Genomic DNA, 17,976 nt, shown 5'->3' with positions numbered 1-17,976 from the left:
TGACAAAACAAAAATATAATTGCGCCAAATTAATTAGCTTCCAATAGTACAAGTACAGATTGTACAACTTAACAGTCAAGCAGAAGTTTTGCTTGCATAAAAACAAGTGACCTAGTGAAGAACCTACCATACCATGATCTATCTATGCCAGCCTACACAGTGCATAACATGGATGACTAGAAATAATAGAGCGTACGGTAGATGCTAAAGCCGTTGTTCTCCATGCCACCAAATTATTGACATGATCCCAACACACACACGGCGCAGCATAAGATAAGAAAAGTAAGGCAAGTTGAGGGGAAGATTAGTGGGCAAAGAATGTGCTTTGCCAGGCTCCCAGAACCCTTTGAATACTGATAACAATAGCGGTAAAGCGGCCTTGCTGCCCTGTTGCCGGTACAGTATTACCATCATTCTGTTGCGCCGAACCCTTTGTTTACACCGCACACTTGCTCCTCTCCCACTGATTGCCGCGCATGGCCAGGACGAGTGGCTGTTTCCGTTCCAGTTTCAGCGTTCATGGACTCCAACAACCACCACTTTGCAGACAAGCAGGAAAGCGGGCTGTGTGGATGGATGGGCGGACGATCATCACAATGGATTATCATAGCCGAAGCATGGTGCCAGGGGGAATCGACGACGAGGGAGGGCCGTCGGGCCATCTCCTGGAGGTCATCGTAAAGCGCCGGCCTCCACTCATGCCACCGGGGAGGAATGAGATCCCCGGCAGATTACATCGTCAGCACCGCCTACTCGAGTGCCTCGAAAATAGCGCCGGTGCTTCCGATCATGCTAGCCTCTCCCAGCCAGATTTCAGTCCACCAAGAACAGAGAGGGCAACTTGCAGGTTAAACTATGCCCAAACATTTTGCTGGGGCTCTACATACCAGGTATGCTAGTTTAGAACTTTATTAGATGTATGTGTGGCTGGTGAAGCTCAGTGGAAAGGGGAGCTCTAACAACTATGCTAGCTAGGAACATGCCCCCCGGTTGAATTGGTTGGTCAGTCACATCCACATATAACTAAGTCCAACAAACATGATCCAATTTGATCTTAAAAAACATCTCTTCCCCTTGGATCAACACCAGGGAAAGAATCCACTCCAACAACCCTGTTTGACTGTTTTTATGCAAGCCCCAATCAAATATATAAAGAGATTAAATTTCCAGAATTTGTTTCACTAGAAAGAAAACCCTGGCCATGGGCGTGTGGGCGCGCGCGCACGCTGTAGGCCGCAGCCGGGCGCGGTACGCTGGCCATGGCGGACGGACAGGGGGAGTTCCAGAGCACGGGGATCCTTGGCCATGGCGGGGCTGGCTTCGGCCTCATCCAGGACGGTGCTACAGCAGAAAATCAAGCATGGGGAGAGAGGGGATACGAATGGTGGCTCACAGTGAGGTCGGGGCGTGCTTGGAGAGGTCGGGGGGGCACCGGTGTTGCAGGTCGAGGCGGCGGCAGCGGCGATGCCGACAGTGGTGGAGCGAGGCCATCCAGCGGAGGAGAGCTTCCTGGCTCCAGCTGGTGGTCCAGGAGGAAGAAGCAGTGGGCAGTGCACCTTGTCGGCGCGGGCGCGGCGGTCGTCGGAGCGGGCGCGGGGATCGTCGGAGCGGGTGCGGGGGGTCGTCGGTGCTGGTCGAGCGGGCGCGGGGATCTGGCGAGGGAGGGAAGGGGGATCTGGCGAGCGATGGACAGAACGCACATACATAGCTAGAGGGGGGAAGGTTAGTAATGGCGCACCATCTAGGGTGCGCCATAAAAACAGTGATAGCAATGGTCCACCCAACTCTGGTGCGCCATTAGTAACTTTTTTTTATTTTTTGTTGCATCTAATAATTTTTTAGAAAATGACGATCAAATTTGAAAACATTTATGAATGTGAAAAATATCATCAAATTTGTTATTTGAAAATATTGATCAATATGAAAAAATATCATCAAATTTGTTATTTGAAAATATCATCAAATTTGTTATTTCAAAATATCATCAAATATCATCAAATTTGTTTTTTTATTTTTAATTGCATTCATTTGTGAATTGGTAAAAAAATTATGAATATGAAAAAATATTCAGGAATTCAAAAAGTTGCATCTAATAATTCTTTAGAAAATGACGATCAAATTTGAAAACATTTATGAATGTGGAAAAATATCATCAAATTTGTTATTTGAAAATATTTATGAATATGAAAAAATATCATCAAATTTGTAAAAATATTTAGGAATTCAAAACGTGCCCATGAAATTTAAAAATATTCATGAGTTGAAAAAATATCATCAAATAAAAATTGATATACCAGAATAAACATAAATACCATAATAAACATAAATAAATATTCATGAGGACTAGAACAGAAGAAATATCATTTCAATATGTCGAAATACAATCGAGAAATGAAGGCTACAATTTAAATAGAATCGATCTTAGCTAGCTATCTGTTCAGAGTCTTCTTGCCCTTATTTTTCGCAAATGGATTTCTTCTCTTGAACAAACATCCTTTAGGTAGGGTGGTCCTGCTTCTTCTTGTGGTGTATGCTGGTACTTCATCGTCATCGTCATGTTCCATATTCGGGTCGCCGTACTTGTCGAAATCTTGCTCATTGGTGACCCCATCCATTCTGATGATCTTCCTTTTGCCTCTCCTCACGACAACATGACTGGGCTTTGACGGGTCGGTAATGAAGAAGCATTGGTCCACTTGGGAAGCCAGTACCCATGGCTCATTTTTGGCGGTGACGTTTGCGCCCATGGTCTTGGATTTGGCTTCGGGTATAACCATGGTGGTGAAATACCGGTCTTCTTTTAGGACGCTCTTGGCCCATCTGACACGGAATATCGGGACCTTCTCTCCAGCGTAGCTTAGCTCCCAGATCTCCTCGATCCTTCCGTAGTATCTGTCCTTGTCGTTACCGGTGTAGGATTCCATCGTTACCCTAGAGTTCTGATAACCATCGCTCTTCATGTCCTTTTCCTCGGTGTAGAATGTGTAGCCGTTGATATCGTACGCCTCATACATCATCAGGTTGTGCTCCGTGCCCTGTGACAAGGCGAATATGAGTTGTTCTTCCATGGAAGAATCCTCATGTAAAGGGTACGACAGAAGCTTCTCCTTGAACGAACGTGTGAAACATGAGTTGTGCTCTTTGATTATATCTCCGTCCGTCCTCTGTTTTCCTTGGTCATTGTACGTCTTCTCAATAAAGGTTTTGTGCTCTACCACCGAAGGATCGACCACGTCTATGTGTTGTAGCGAGACTAGGTTTGCTCTTTCAAAGTCGGCGAGTCGACCCTCGAAGTCGACATGCATTTCGCGGCGACCCTCACGGTGACCCCATCCAGCGAGCCTAGCGAGGTGCCTGTTGACGGGCAGACCAACGGGGTTCTCGATGCCTTGATAATTCATGCAGTGGGAGATGCACTCTTCGGTCAGAAAGCCCCTGGCTATGCTTCCCTCTGGACGTGACATGTTGCGAACGTATCCTTTGATGACACCATTCATCCTTTCGAATGGCATCATGTTGTGCAGGAACGTCGACCCGAGTTGGATGATATCCTCCATGATATGGACCAGCAGATGCACCATAACGTCGAAGAATGCGGGCGGGAAGTACATCTCAAGCTCGCATAGTATCACCACGATCTCTTCCTGTAGCCTTCTGAGTTGCCTCACGCCAACCGACTTCCGAGAGATGACGTTGAAAAAGTTGCATAGGCCAAATAGCGTTTCACAGACGTGTGCATCCATGATCCCACAAATTGCAACTGGATGTATCTGCGTCATCAGCACGTGACAGTCGTGAGACTTCATCCCGCTGAACTTCTGCTTCGCTGAGTCTAGGTATCTGCTTATCTTCCCCGCATAACCGTAAGGAAGTTTTACTCATACGAGGCAAGTGAAAAACTGCTCGATCTCCTCCTAACTTAGATTGAAGCACGCGTGAGGAAAGTCATTTCCTGTCTTCTTTGCCTTTTTGCCTTTGCGACGACTTTCCTTGTCCTGCTTCGCCTCATCATCATCATCATTAGCGTGAAGCTCCTCCCTGATGCCCATTGATTTCAAGTCTGCCCTTGCTTTCGGCCCATCTTTGGTCCTCTCTGGCATGTTGAGCAGGGTACCAAGCAGACTCACGCACACGTTCTTCGTGGTATGCATGACATCAAGGCTGTGAGGCACACGGTGGATCTTCTAGTACGGCAAGTCCCAGAAAACAGACCTTATTTTCCATACCTTCAGCAGCGGCTCTGGTGCCTTTCGCTTCTTTCCTGGCTCTGGCGCCTTTTGCTTCTTTCCCGGCAGTGGGCAATCTTTCCAATTTTCAACAACTCGTCTATTTCCTCGCCGCTCCTTGTACGCGGGCGTCTTCGGGGTTCGGTTTCACCATCGAATAGATCCTTATGTTTTCTCCATGAGTTATCGTCGTGAAGCTACCTTCGATGTCCCATGAACACGGTTTTCGAAGACCCGGGATCTCTATCTAGCTGGCGATACGTTGTGTCATCCATGCACCTGACGCATCCAGAAAATCCGTGGACCACCTGCCCCGCGACATATCCGTAACCGAGATAGTCCTACACCGTCGTGAGCAGTGCGGCTCTCATAGGGAAATATTCTTTCTCTGCGGCATCCCATGTATTGGCTGGCGTTTTCCACAGCGTGTCTAGCTGCTCTTTCAGCAGCCCCAGATACAGATTGATGTCGTTCCCTGGTTGTTTCGGCCCTTCAATTACCATACTCATGTGAATGTACTTCCTCTTCATGCACAACCAGGTGGGGAGGTTGTACATCCACACAAACACAGGCCAGGTGCTACGTGTGCTTCTCTGGCTCCAAACGGATTGACTCCATCGGTGCTCGCGCCCAGCACGATGTTCCTTGGATCGTCCCCAAATTCTGGGTATTCGAAGTTCAACGCTTGCCACTGGCTTGCATCCTTAGGGTCACTCAGCATCTTGTCTTTTTTATTTATCTCCGGATCATTTCCGTCTTCTTCTCGCTTCTTCTCCTCCCTATCTGTGTGCCAACGTAGGAGCTTTGCTACCTTAGGGTCCGCGAAATACCGCTGCAGAAGAGGAGAGATCGGAAAGTACCACACCACTTTTCGAGGAGCTTTCTTCCTCTTCTTGTATCGAGTGACGCCGCACACCAGACATATGGTAAACTCCGCGTGCTCGTCCCAATAAGTGATGCAATTGTTCATGCGCACATGGTATTTCATGTGTGGTAAATCCAGAGGACACACGATTTTCTTCACCTCCTCGAAACTGGTTGGGCACTTGTTCCCCTTGGGAAGACATTCGTGCCAGAATGACATGTTCTCGTCGAAGCATGCATCGGTCATTTTGTGTTTTACCTTCATCTCCAGAGCCATGAGCATTACTTTCAGGCGGGTATCCTCGGGCCTGCATCCTTCATACAATGGAGTAACCGCGTCTATCTCTAGTTGATCCAGCTTGGCTTTCTCTCGGGCGACAGCTCTTGCGTTATCCATCTGCTTGAAAAGCAGCTCTTGAATATGAGGGTCTTGCACCCAGCCCATCGATGGTTCATCGTCGTCTACTCCGACATCTTCATCTTCATGATCATGCCCTTCGTCTGCTCCGGCATCTTCCTCATCATCATGTCCGTCATCTTCTACATGATGACTGTGTACTGCATCTAGTTCGTGATCATGTCCTGGAGATTCTTCGTCTTCTCGCACGCCCTCGCCACGGTTGTCTTGCTGCCCTTCCTCATTTCTTGCCCGGCCCCCATGGATGACTTCATAATCATCTTCATCACCTTGCCACCGATAGCCATCCATGAAACCACGCAAGAGCAGGTGGTCCCGCACCTGTACGGAATCCGGGTCCATAAGGCTCCTCAGCTTGCATCTTCGACACGGACATCTTATCTCCATCTCGTTCTTTTGAAGCATCTCGGCCTTCGCGGAACTCAAAAACCTATTCACGATGCCTTTGGTGATCGTGCGGACCATGGTCACCTGCGGAGTAGAGCAAAATGATATTTTAGAACCAAGAAATTTTTTGGAATGACTTTGCCTAAAAATAGTACAAAAAAGAATGCATGGTGCCAAATTCTCGCCGAAACGGAAATGAATCAACATTCCGGCAAAATATTGGCAACTATCGCATTTCAAATACCGGTAACTGCAAACACAAACATATATGCAACACCACAAACATATGCAACACCACAAACATACATAGATCTAACTAGGCCATAAAAAGTGCATGTGCACGTTGTTGGAGGGATAAAAAAGTAGATCTACAACATAAAGAAAGCTTTCCCCTTACTTACCTATCAAAAAAGGTAATTTAACCACTTAATTTGGGTGAATCTATGGTGCAAATGAGGTGAGGAGGTGGAGGCAGCCGAGACAAGTTTGGAGGAGGTGGAGAGAATGAAGTGGGGAAAGTGAGTATGGTAGGTGGCTGTCCAAAATATCTAGCTGGTCTCAGGTTACTAATGGCGCACCACCTATAAATGCGCCATTAGTAACCCTGGTTACTAATGGAGCACCTGTTAGGTGGTGCGACATTACTAGTTTTGCAAAAAAAGTAAATGTTAGTAATGGCACACCGTGTATGTGGTGCGCCATTACTAGTTTGAACTAGTAATGGCGCACTATACTCTGGTGCGCCATTACTAGTTTTGAAAAAAAGTAAAAAAAAAATGTTAGTAGTGGTGCATGGGGTGTGTGGTGCGCCATTACTAGTTAAAACTAGTAATGGTGCACTATGCCCTGGTGCGCCATTACTAGTTTTGGAAAAATAAAAAAATTGTTAGTAGTGGCGCACCGTGGGTGTGGTGCGCCATTAGTGTGATGGACACTAATGGCGTACCAACACATGGTGTGCCACTGCTATATAGCAGTGGCGCACCACATGTGTGGTGCGCCATTAATGTCCATATTATCTATAGCCCTTTTCCTAGTAGTGTCTCTTGGATTCTCGGCCTCATTAATCTCTTTGAATCTCGTATGATTGAGATGATGGTCATTGATGAGCTTCTACATTGCTAGTCATCAAGGACTAGGGAAAAGTACCTATCGGAGAAGCAATTGCAAAACCTATACAACTACAAGTCCCTGTGACCTCCGAGGCATCTTTCCCTGTTGTCTTTACATCTCCCTGGGGATATTCATGTTTTTCTGAATGTAGGTTTCAACTACAGAAATATCTTGTAGGAATATAAGGCTTTTTGTGATTTTTGTGTCGAGTTTACATTCCCAAAAAAACTTTGTGACATCATATTTTTTATTGTCGTTTCTAACTGAACCGACTAGGACAAGTGTGAATAACCTCTATCAACTCATCTCCGTGTGTTCTTCAAACATTGTCATAATTTCCCTTTTGATAGTTAACAACAAATTCTTGAATTGAGGACAAGCTTCAGTCATCATAGTTCTGTCACAATACTCTTCTACCAGAGAACATGGATGAAAACCTCCAATAAAAAAATAGGTATATCAGAACTCGGGTATATTCATAGTCAAAATTTCCATTTTTCAAATAGTGAGGGACAATCACGACTCTTTTCAAATTTTAGAAAAATTGTTGTTGACTTCATTTGTATTGCAAGGATGCACATTTTTAGAAGTTCTTAACAGATAAGAAGTACCATTGTGAGATTACCATTAAGAACTTTTGGCATATTATACAATCAAGAATCACCTCATCATAAGCACTTTCAATCCTTTTGAAATTCTTCCAACACTTTTACTTCAATTGTTTAGGAAGAGGAGTAACATGTGGTTGTTTAGTGGTTCCAGTACCACCACCATATGCATTTGTCCCACAACCAACAAGAGGGTTACATCTTCCCATTGTTGACTCAGGCCAGCTTAGCGGATGTATTCCTCTCCACTTTCTCTTGCCTACTTGCATCTGGAGCTATCAACAACAAGAGTAGTCAATATAGCAACACGAGTACTAACTAGACGTTCAGAGGCACAAATTGACAAGGGGTGGTGGGCAGGTGTACGTGTGCTTGTGTTCTGCAGGTATGGGTAAAATAGACACACACACACACACAAACACACACACACACACACACACACACACAGAGAGAGAGAGAGAGAGAGGGAGGGAGAGAGAGAGAGGAGTTTGAAAGCGAGGAGGAAACATTGGTTGCTTATTGGGATATTGTTGGACCTCTCATGGAAAAATTCATGTGTGGTGCTAGGCAGGGCTATTTTTGGGCTGGGACTAAATCAGAAGCTCGACATTAAAATGTATTTGTGCTACAAATCAAGTCCTGAGTCCACCCTGTGTCTTTTGGTCTCTGTTGTGCATGCCTTGGTTAATTAGGAAGTTCATAATCCTTTAGGAATCACAATCTTCCATTTAAATTATTGAGAGGGATCAAATAAACACAATAACCAATATGATGCATCATGTAAAAAATACAGTTAATTCAGCTCACACAACATAATTACGAGTCAAGTCCTTGCATTTGGTAGTAGGTATTGATCAATCAAAGTATTTCATGTTATGGTAATTGTAAAGATGATGGAACGTTGGTATATTTATTAACTTTGCTACTACTTTTAACCCAAAAGTGATGTAATGTTTCATTTTTTCACTTCATTCTTTAGGCCGATATTGACAACAGTGGTACCATAGACTATGGAGAGTTCATAGCTGCCACTCTACACTTGAACAAAGTTGATAGGGAAGACCATCTATATGCCGCCTTCCAATACTTTGACAAGGATGGTAGTGGATACATCACGGCTGACGAGCTCCAACAGGCATGCGACGAGTTTGGGATTGAGGATGTTCGACTTGAGGACATGATAGGCGAAGTAGATCAGGATAATGTAAGATCACCAAATTTAAACAATCAACAATACACTTGCAGTTTTATTGACGATGATTATATCTATAACAACAAAATATCATCCAATCATGTATTTTGAATCTGACAAACATATTTGGTGGGAAATGTTCTTGCAGGATGGACGCATAGATTACAATGAGTTTGTGGCCATGATGCAAAAATCGACCGCAGGCTTTGGGAAGAAAGGCCATCAGTATAACGTTAGTGTCGGTCTTAGGGATGCCTTGAACATAAAGTCAAATAGCTAACAATGTTGTAGAAGTGTTTCTATTGTGTACCTATATGTATACCCACCTCCTTTTACTATGATAAGTGGTGTTGTACATACATATGTGATTCTAAAGGAAAGGGAAGCGTATGATTGTAAAGTAAAGGAAAGGAAAACGTGTGCTGGTTAATCCATAGGACCATTGTCAATTGAAGATTATTAGCTATTGTTTTCATCACCTCATGTGTACACAAATGTTAATTAGTGAGGGTAATGCTATTAGAAGTATTGGCAACTAAAAAACGATTTGGTACAAAAAAATGAAAATCATGAGTTCTTTTTTAAGAGGAATATTCATGAGTTCTTTATGCACAAGAACAACAAATATGTTTAAATCAAAAGAGTACTTTATACTCATGGTATCTCATAATTCTCTTAACCTTTTGTACCTAAAAATGGGTCCACATATAGAACTCCAAAAATATAGGATCGACCGCGCACCTCCGTGTGATGACTCAGTTGGTGCATCTAGGCTGCCGCCACTAGCATCTCCTCCTTGGTGCCTTCTCCCTTCACTACGACCAGTGTGCAGCTGGGCCAAACCTTTATGGTCACCAGTGACTAGGCCTTCGTTTCTGGATGGTACTAGTGGATTTGTAAGCGTGGTTAGATGAGCATTATAGTTCGTCATACTAGCAGCATGTCTTGCATTCCTTCATATAAGGTGTGGAAGTGTGTGCTACTTGAGCGTGAGATTGAGGATCTAGTCTAGTAAGCTCCTGCCATGCAAGCTCGTAAGTTAGAAGAACTTTTGCATGAAGCTTACGCCATAGGATGGTTCAATGTGGTTTATTGATGACTCGGGCATCACTAGCTCATGTTCTGGTGGCAGTGGCCCGATCTATGATGCTAATTTTGTGGCTTCCCATTGGTCATGGCATCAGTCGTAGGAGGTAGAAATCATGGCCACCAGCAGTGGGGCACTCCATATTTGAGGTTGTCCACTTTGTCAATCTCTTGGCCAGGCATGGACTACTTGATGGTCGACCAAAAATAAGTAGGAATCTCAATGGAGGTCATTTCGTTGCTATCTCCGACGGACACATCAATATTGCATTGATGGCACAACTCTCATAAAATCAACCATCAAGATGGTGACTGGAACAATGATGTAGGGTAGAGACCCAAGGTGGATCCCCACGAATTGGAGGTGGACTGGAGGATGAAAACCAAGAACACAAACGGGAACCACAAGAAGAACACTCTATTGGAAAAGATTCTCAACAAGTACTCCTAAAATAACAAGCAATACAAAAGGCGCATCATGACCAAGAACTACAAGGAAATAAAGATACAAGGGTAGTTCATCCAAATCTCTAGGAGAGTAGGGGCTTACATCCAAAATGGATCTTCCCTCAAAGGGGTCTTGTACTCCTTGGAGTCTTCACCAATGGTGGCCTTGCAATCATGGATGGTTCTTCTCCTAGGAAGAAGCCCATAAAGGGAGACACATGAGCTAAGCTCTAGTGTTCGTTCTAATCTTAGCTATCTCTAAAATGGAGGGGGGAGGGTATATATAGTCCTATGCAATGAAGGGGTAACCTGGGGTCTAATTGGAATTACATGGGCAAATCTGAATAACTAGACGCGGGCAGTCCCGACACAGGGAAGTGAAGCCCATGCGCATGTGGTATCCAGAGAGTTGGCGCCTTAGGCCGCGTGCATGAGGTGTGTACTTGGGCATGGGGTACAGGGTCCCGTGTGCATGGGGTATCTAGAGGCTTCACAACATGTTGCCTTCTCGTGGACACCCATCGATGCCTGTGGAACCTTGCCTTCGTCTTGACGGTTCCTTCTCCACTTCCAAGCTTCTCCCCCGGATGGTGTAGGTGCTCGCTTGTGGATGACCTCCTCCATGGCACATTCATCATTGGAATCAAACCAATACATGCATATGGTAGGAAGGTCAAGTAGTATACCATCCTCAAGGGAACCAAGAAGATACATATTAAGGACATAATTTACCTTATTATGTTTGAAGTAGATGTTGGGTGTGTCTCTTAGAAATGGAGCTCTTGACATGGTTATGCCCGTAGGGTGCTCTGCACCCCACCCCGGGGGGGGGGGGAGATCAGGTCTCATATCGTGATCTTTATCACCATGGGAAAGAGGTGACATCATCGTGTAGAAGTGGACAACCACCAAGCACTCATCATCTTGAAGCTTGAATTGGCCTATCTCCAATGTAGAAGTGGAATTACGTGGCAAGAGCCCAACAATTGCATGCACACTAGTGCAGTGACCTGATATACAAATGGATTTTACCCCCTTCCCTTAACAGAGTTTTAAATCGTCGCCTTGCCTGTGTGTTCAGTAGGGGGGGTCCATCTCACACGAACCAAAAACTATTGGCGATAGGTCCTCCGGTCACACACACGTGGCAAAAAGAGCTCATGTGCGATCGGGCGAGCCATCACAAACAATTATATAGGCCCAATCATTTCTGTTCGGATGTAAATCCCACACAGTAAATCCTAGACAAACTTTTCCATGCGTATGTACATCCTACACAGTGAATCACATACAAACTTTTTCGTTCGTATGTATATCCCACACAGTGAATCCCAGACAAACGTTTCCGTTCGTATGTACATCCCACACAGTGAATCCTACAAAAACGTGTTTGTTCGTATGTACACAACATACAATTTTCCACATCACATCGTCTGTGATAGCATTGCCATTGCAGACAATATTTATAATTTTATCATTTGCCTTACTGAATGCATTACGCATGGTGCCTAGAGGAAACTGTGTGGCATAGGATGTCCGTCAAAGACAATTTTTATGTGAAAAACATATGTGCAAGGTGTCCTAACGCAAACAGTTGTCCAGAGAAAGTCGTTTGTGGTTGTTCGTTGATCCAACACGTTCACTTCCTAGAAACTGTGTGGGTTGTCTGAGGTCATCGCCCACGGTGTTGTCTCAATAACTGTCTGCAATAGAAAAACCCAATAAGCAGGCTAATTGACTTGTTAGTTTTAATCCATTTATTAATCAAATTGACATTCATATTAAACACACAATATATTTTATTTCCGTATTACGGTGACCATGATTTCATAATTGAAATACATCAGAGTACAACATCATATAACTTCAGCACTCAGTTACACCATATAGGCATATAGCTAGCTACCCCATTACACAATAGCACCGAGTTTCACATGGAACATCTAAAACCTTTGGAAATTAGCATGATAGGTAGTAGATAGATAGATGAATCTCATCTGGAAAACTGCTGAAGCGGGAGGCAAATATTGAGCCTTCAATGATGTGGAGGTCTTTACAACTTTAGGCCAGTGCATATGGATGATTGACTGCCCATGCTTCATCTTCTTGAGGAAGATTTCGATATTGTACCATGGGTGTTGTATGAACTCCTTCCTCGCCTCTTGACCATATAGGTGGTTTGAGAGGTAATCATAAGTGAACTTGTTCGGAAAGGCTCGAAAACAAAGATATGCATAAATATCTTCTCTAAATTTTGAAATGGTGCAAAGGAGTAAAGAAACAAGGTACAAGAGTTACTATCATCCTGTAGTTCATTGATGTCTTCTTCATTGTGCAGACAAAGATCTTGTCGTGTCTCGTCGCTAGTTTCTTTATCCTAACAATCTTTCTGAGTTTCTTGACTTGACTGATATTCATGGACGTCTCATTTCCTCATATGCAAAATGGGTCTAACAGTGAGTCAAAATCTCTGACAGCAGGACCTACATGTGCAAGACCAAATTGTTAAAAACATAAATGTTAGAATGGTTCCTACAATTGCACGACAATGTGTTATTAGCCAAAGGACCATGCATGTGCAAACCTTGATAGTAAACCTCAGTGCCTCCCATTGTTTCCCTGTAACACATATAAGGTAGTTATTGATCAGGTTAAGAGAGGGTTGACATAGTATCAGTAAAATATGTTGATAAGAAAGAGTGAAGTCTGAAATAAACCTTGACTTTGTAGAGGCTGATCCAAATGAACCCTCACCTTTGAATCCTTGAAGTTTATACCCTCACCTCTTTGATCCAGGTCTTTTCTAACCCTAGACATGTTTGGCACACTGGAAAAAGGGACGATCCAAGTCGGGTTGACCCACTACTCTCATTTGCAGTTTGGGTCCACAAGTCATATTCATCTCTCATCTTCTTCCTCTATCATTTCCTCTCACGATCCCCTTCCCATCACGACTACAAACCCATCTTTCCTCTCCTACGAGGCTGGCTGAGCCGAGCACTGGTTGGCGTCGATGACCGCCAAGCCGACTCCGTCTGGCCGACGACTGGAGGCAGCAGCTGTTGGAGACCTTCAGACGGTGGGGCTAGAAAGAGTGGTGGTGGCGGGCAGCGGAGCGCGACGTGGACAGTAGGGCTCGCGCACGATGCGGCTGAGGATGGGGGATTGTGGCAGCCGACACACGGCTCGACCCCGGCAAGTACAGCTAAGTGCGGGCAGCCGGCCCGTGACGTGCGCAACTAGTGGGTCAGAGCCGCCGAGGCACACGATGTGTGGTGGTGGCCGAGCCGTCCTATCACGCAGCACCTGCAGCTCATGGCATAGTCCAGGCTTGGTGCGGCGGCAATGACCGCGGCACAGCTTGGCCATGCGAACTTGCCATCCAGCAAGGGGTCATGGTTGTGGCATCCAATCGATGACCAGTTAGAGCGGCGGTGCGCAAGCAAACCTCGCGGACTACCTCGCTGCTGCCAACGACACGTAGCTATGAGAAACAGTGCATTTGTGCATGAAGCAAGTGGGGTCGGGCACGAACCAAGGCAAATGGCGGCGTGATTAGCAAGCAATGCGGCGACCAATGGCAGGATGGACGCAAGGATGCGTTCGTGCATGTGTGTGCACAAACAGATGGGAGTGCAGCCTGTAGGACGTCGTCTTGCAATGGCATGGCTTGATGGAGTCGACGACCGCTGCCTCCAGGTTATCTAGAATGGCGTCGATGGCTAAGCCTACCATGTCCAGCACACTCATCAGGTTGGGCTTGCCCAGGTGTAGCACACTATTGAGGAGCTTGTCAGTGCTGCTACCGATCACCACTGCACTGCACCTGCTTGGTTGGGGCGCTGTCGGTCACTGCTGTACTGTAGCTGGTCCAATAGGGTATGCTTATGATAATGGCTGGGATCACACCTTTCGAATTACACCAAACAAGATTTTACTCATGCGGGGTCAGGATTGACCGGGATTTGTAAATATAGGGTACCAACTTTTGGGATTTGAAGGTGAGGGTTCATTTGTGTCGGCCTCTACAATGTCAAGGTTTATTTCAGACTTCACACGCTAAGAAATAAACACATTGCAAATTCAGCAGATTAATTTGAGCCACATGGAAAAGCCGGTCATCCCAACCAAGCATGCTTAAGAACTAGGAAATATAACAATTGTAATGTTTCTCATGTATTTAGTATAGGCAAACTCGATTTATTTCTCACATGCATAAAAATACAAAATTGTACCCACAACAATTAAACATCACATTGCAGAATTGAACAAAATAGTTAACTAAACACCACAACAAAAGAACCAAACAGTTAACTGAGCACCAATTCACAACAGAATCTACTAGAAGATCAGAGAGTTATCAAAACCAGGCATGCTTAACAACCATGAAATATTGAAATTGTGTCTATGTTTCTCATGTATTTCTCACACGCATAACAATACAAAATTGCACCCACAATAATTGAACATCACATTGCATAATTGAACCAAACAGTCTCTGTTACTTTAACGTGCTTCTATACAAGCAGTTTTAACCCCTTTCCGTGATGGATTTTTAAACCTTCTCCTTGCCCATGTGTGTGATAGGGGTCCTTCCCACATGACCCAGAAATCGTCGGGGATAGTGAGTAGGAATGCATACGTTTTGCAGAACTAAGTGTATGCAAAACCATCATCTATCCCAAATGCGAGTCGTCACACAACTATTTGTGATATGCCGAATATCCCAAACGCTTCATCCTTGCTAATCATGTGTGCTCACATTACCATTGCACTCGGTATTCTGTGGTGCGACGTTTATGATGCGCGCTACATTACAAACAGTTCATGATTGTAAAGCATGTATGATAGGAATACTATCACACACATTTGCTTTTCCTCGACCGTATGTGATTCGATATAAGTATGCATATAGTTTTCCCTATAAAACTGTATGCGAAGCTTGAATATATCTCACACGATTCATCCATCGTACCCGTGTCGGATGAAGGCCTATCACACGCGTTCTTCTATAGGCAAACATTTATAAAGTGCACGACATCTTAAACAGTCCATAATTGCCAAGCATGTTTGATAAGGTGAGTTTCACAAACATTTAAGAAGAAGGAACTGTGTGCGCTGCTATTGTTAATCTCACACGTTTTTCATGGCTGATCGTGTGTGCAGTAGAGATTCATCACACATGTGGTGGATCTGAGAAATGTGTCTGATCTTGATGTTGATCATAGACGTTTTGCTTTTGCAAACCATGTGCGGTGCAATGGCCTGCAGAGCATAATTCACTGGTACCATTATGTGCTATACAAACAGTTTTAAACCGTCCCTTGTCAATGTGTGCGATAGGTGGGTCCTTCCCACATGACCCAGAAACCGCCGGGGATAGGCGAGTGGCTACTAACAATTTCCATAAAATAAACGTATGAGAAGTCATGTCTGTCCCACACATTCCATCTCGACATTACGTTTCTGGTCCGAGAGACATTCGAAACAATTACGCTGCGATAGTTGTGTGGAAAAGGTGGATATCACAAACATTTAATCTACCGATGTGTTGTGATAGGTACATTATCACACATAGTTAAAAAATGTAAATTGTGTGCAGTGGCTCTACTATCCCCAACTGCCGTGGGAAACCACGGCCGCCTTTGGGGCCATCAACCCCTTGTGGTTCGGCAGGGGGATGAGCATATTGCATAAAGAGCAGAGAATGTAGCACAACACGACAGAGATCAGTGGCAGGAGAATACTACGTGTGCAGTGGTTTGCCATGATGACCAGTCAATCCAACGTCCACTTCACGTAATTACCGTGGGTCATGGGGTCATGGGATTGCAAAAATTAATGTAAAACAGTAACTTCTAAAGAGTCATGCCTTCCCCCACATCTTTTTCTCTTAAGAGAGAAAAACGCAAAGGGGAATTGCTCATTCATCATCCGCTTCGCTCTCTACCATCTTCTTCCGCAAGCCAAACAACTGCCCTTCTTCGTCGTCCGCATTCACCACTGATTCCTTTCCACCTTCCTTCCCCCTCCCCGCTGTAGTACAAAGAGATGGGGAAGAATAACGCCACCCCCAAAGAGAAGTGGGCGACTGCCGCGCAGGAGGGGTCACTGGAGGGAGCAAGAAGAGAGCGGCGGAGCTGGACAAGAAGCACGGGGAGATGTGGTGTTCTTCCCGTCGACTCTGGACGGTGATGTTTTGAAGGCAAGGTATGGATATCTGTGGGGGACGGAGGTTCCAAAGGGGCATGGCGCACCCAAAGTTCCGGCGGAGGGGAAAGAGGACCCGCCAGATTCATACCTATTCTTCTGTGCGTATTTTATCTCTTGCCTCTGCCCTACGTTTTTGGATTTATTCGAAGCCATGATGATGATCTATGGATACCATCTCTTGGACATCACGCCAAATGCATTGGCGTGCATGACGATTTTCGCCCATTTGTGTGAGAACTTTGTTAGAAGAATGGAGACGGAGTATATTAGTACCAATCTTCAAGAACAAGGGGGGTGTTCAGAGTTGTACTGATTACCGTCGAATTAAGCTGATGAGCCATACAACGAAGCTATGGCAGAGAGTCATTGAGCACCGTTTAAGAAGAATGACAAGCATGAGCAAAAATCAGTTTGGTTTTATGCCTGGGAGGTCGACCATGGAAGCCATTTTCTTGGTACGACAACTTATGGAGAGATATAGGGAGCAAAAGAAGGACTTGCATATGGTGTTCATTGACTTGGAGAAGGCCTATGATAAGATACCGCGGAATTTCATGTGGTGGGCCTTGGAGAAACGCAAAGTCCCAGCAAAGTACATTACCCTCATTAAGGACATGTACGATAATGTTGTGACAAGTGTTCGAACAAGTGATGTCAACACTTGTGACTTCCCGATTAAGATAGGACTGCATCACGGGTCAGCTTTGAGCCCGTATCTTTTTGCATTGGTGATGGATGAGGTCACAAGGGATATATAATGAGATATCCCATGGTGTATGCTCTTTTGCGGATGATGTGGTGCTAGTTGACGATAGTCGGACGGGGGTAAATAGGAAGTTAGAGTTATGGAGACAAACCTTGGAATCGAAAGGGTTTAGGCTTAGTAGAACTAAAACCGAGTACCTGATGTGCGGCTTCAGTACTACTAGGTGTGAGGAGGCCTCCAGAAGCTCCAGTGCATAGCAGACGGATAAAGCATGCGGAGAATGTCAAGAGAGGGCGGGGTAGACCGAATTTGACATGGGAGGAGTTCGTTAAGAGAGACCTGAAGGATTGGAGTATCACTATAGAGCTAGCTATGGACAGGGATGCGTGGAAGCTTGCTACGCATGTGCCACAGCCATGAGCTGGTTGTGAGATCTTATGGGTTTCACCTATTGCCTACCCCAACTTGTTTGGGACTAAAGGCTTTGTTGTTGTTGTTGTTGTTGTTGTTGTTGTTGTTGTTGTTGTTGCTGCTGCTGCTGCTGTTGTGGTTGTTGTTGTTGTTGTCGTTGTTGTTGTTGTCGCTGTGGTTGTTGTGGTTGTGGTTGTTGTTGTTGTGTTTGTTGTAGTTGTCGTTGTGGTTGTTGTCGTTGTGGTTGTTATGGTTGTTGTTGTTGTTGTTGTGGTTGTTGTCGTTGTCGTTGTTGTCGTTGTCGT

General features: G+C 44.9%; 1 protein-coding gene across 2 annotated transcripts in view; it reads left to right on the top strand.

The window, feature by feature from the left end:
* LOC119308007 (calcium-dependent protein kinase 27-like) overlaps positions 1 to 9,249 on the top strand; it is a 35,918-nt gene extending 26,669 nt beyond the window's left edge. The window contains exons 6-7 of one of the 2 annotated variants that reach the window (XM_037584121.1): positions 8,596 to 8,820; positions 8,957 to 9,249. In XM_037584121.1, the coding sequence (XP_037440018.1) occupies positions 8,596 to 8,820; positions 8,957 to 9,088 (357 nt within the window). In that variant the 3' untranslated portion in view covers positions 9,089 to 9,249. The remainder of the gene's footprint in view (positions 1 to 8,595; positions 8,821 to 8,956) is intronic. The other variant, XM_037584122.1, reaches the window with a different exon arrangement.
* The last annotated feature ends 8,727 nt before the right edge of the window (positions 9,250 to 17,976 follow it).

This window comes from Triticum dicoccoides, chromosome 5B, assembly GCF_002162155.2.
Source record: "Triticum dicoccoides isolate Atlit2015 ecotype Zavitan chromosome 5B, WEW_v2.0, whole genome shotgun sequence".
NCBI lineage: Eukaryota > Viridiplantae > Streptophyta > Magnoliopsida > Poales > Poaceae > Triticum > Triticum dicoccoides.
Note: the sequence above shows the minus strand (reverse complement) of the source record. Positions and strands in the feature narration are given on the sequence as shown.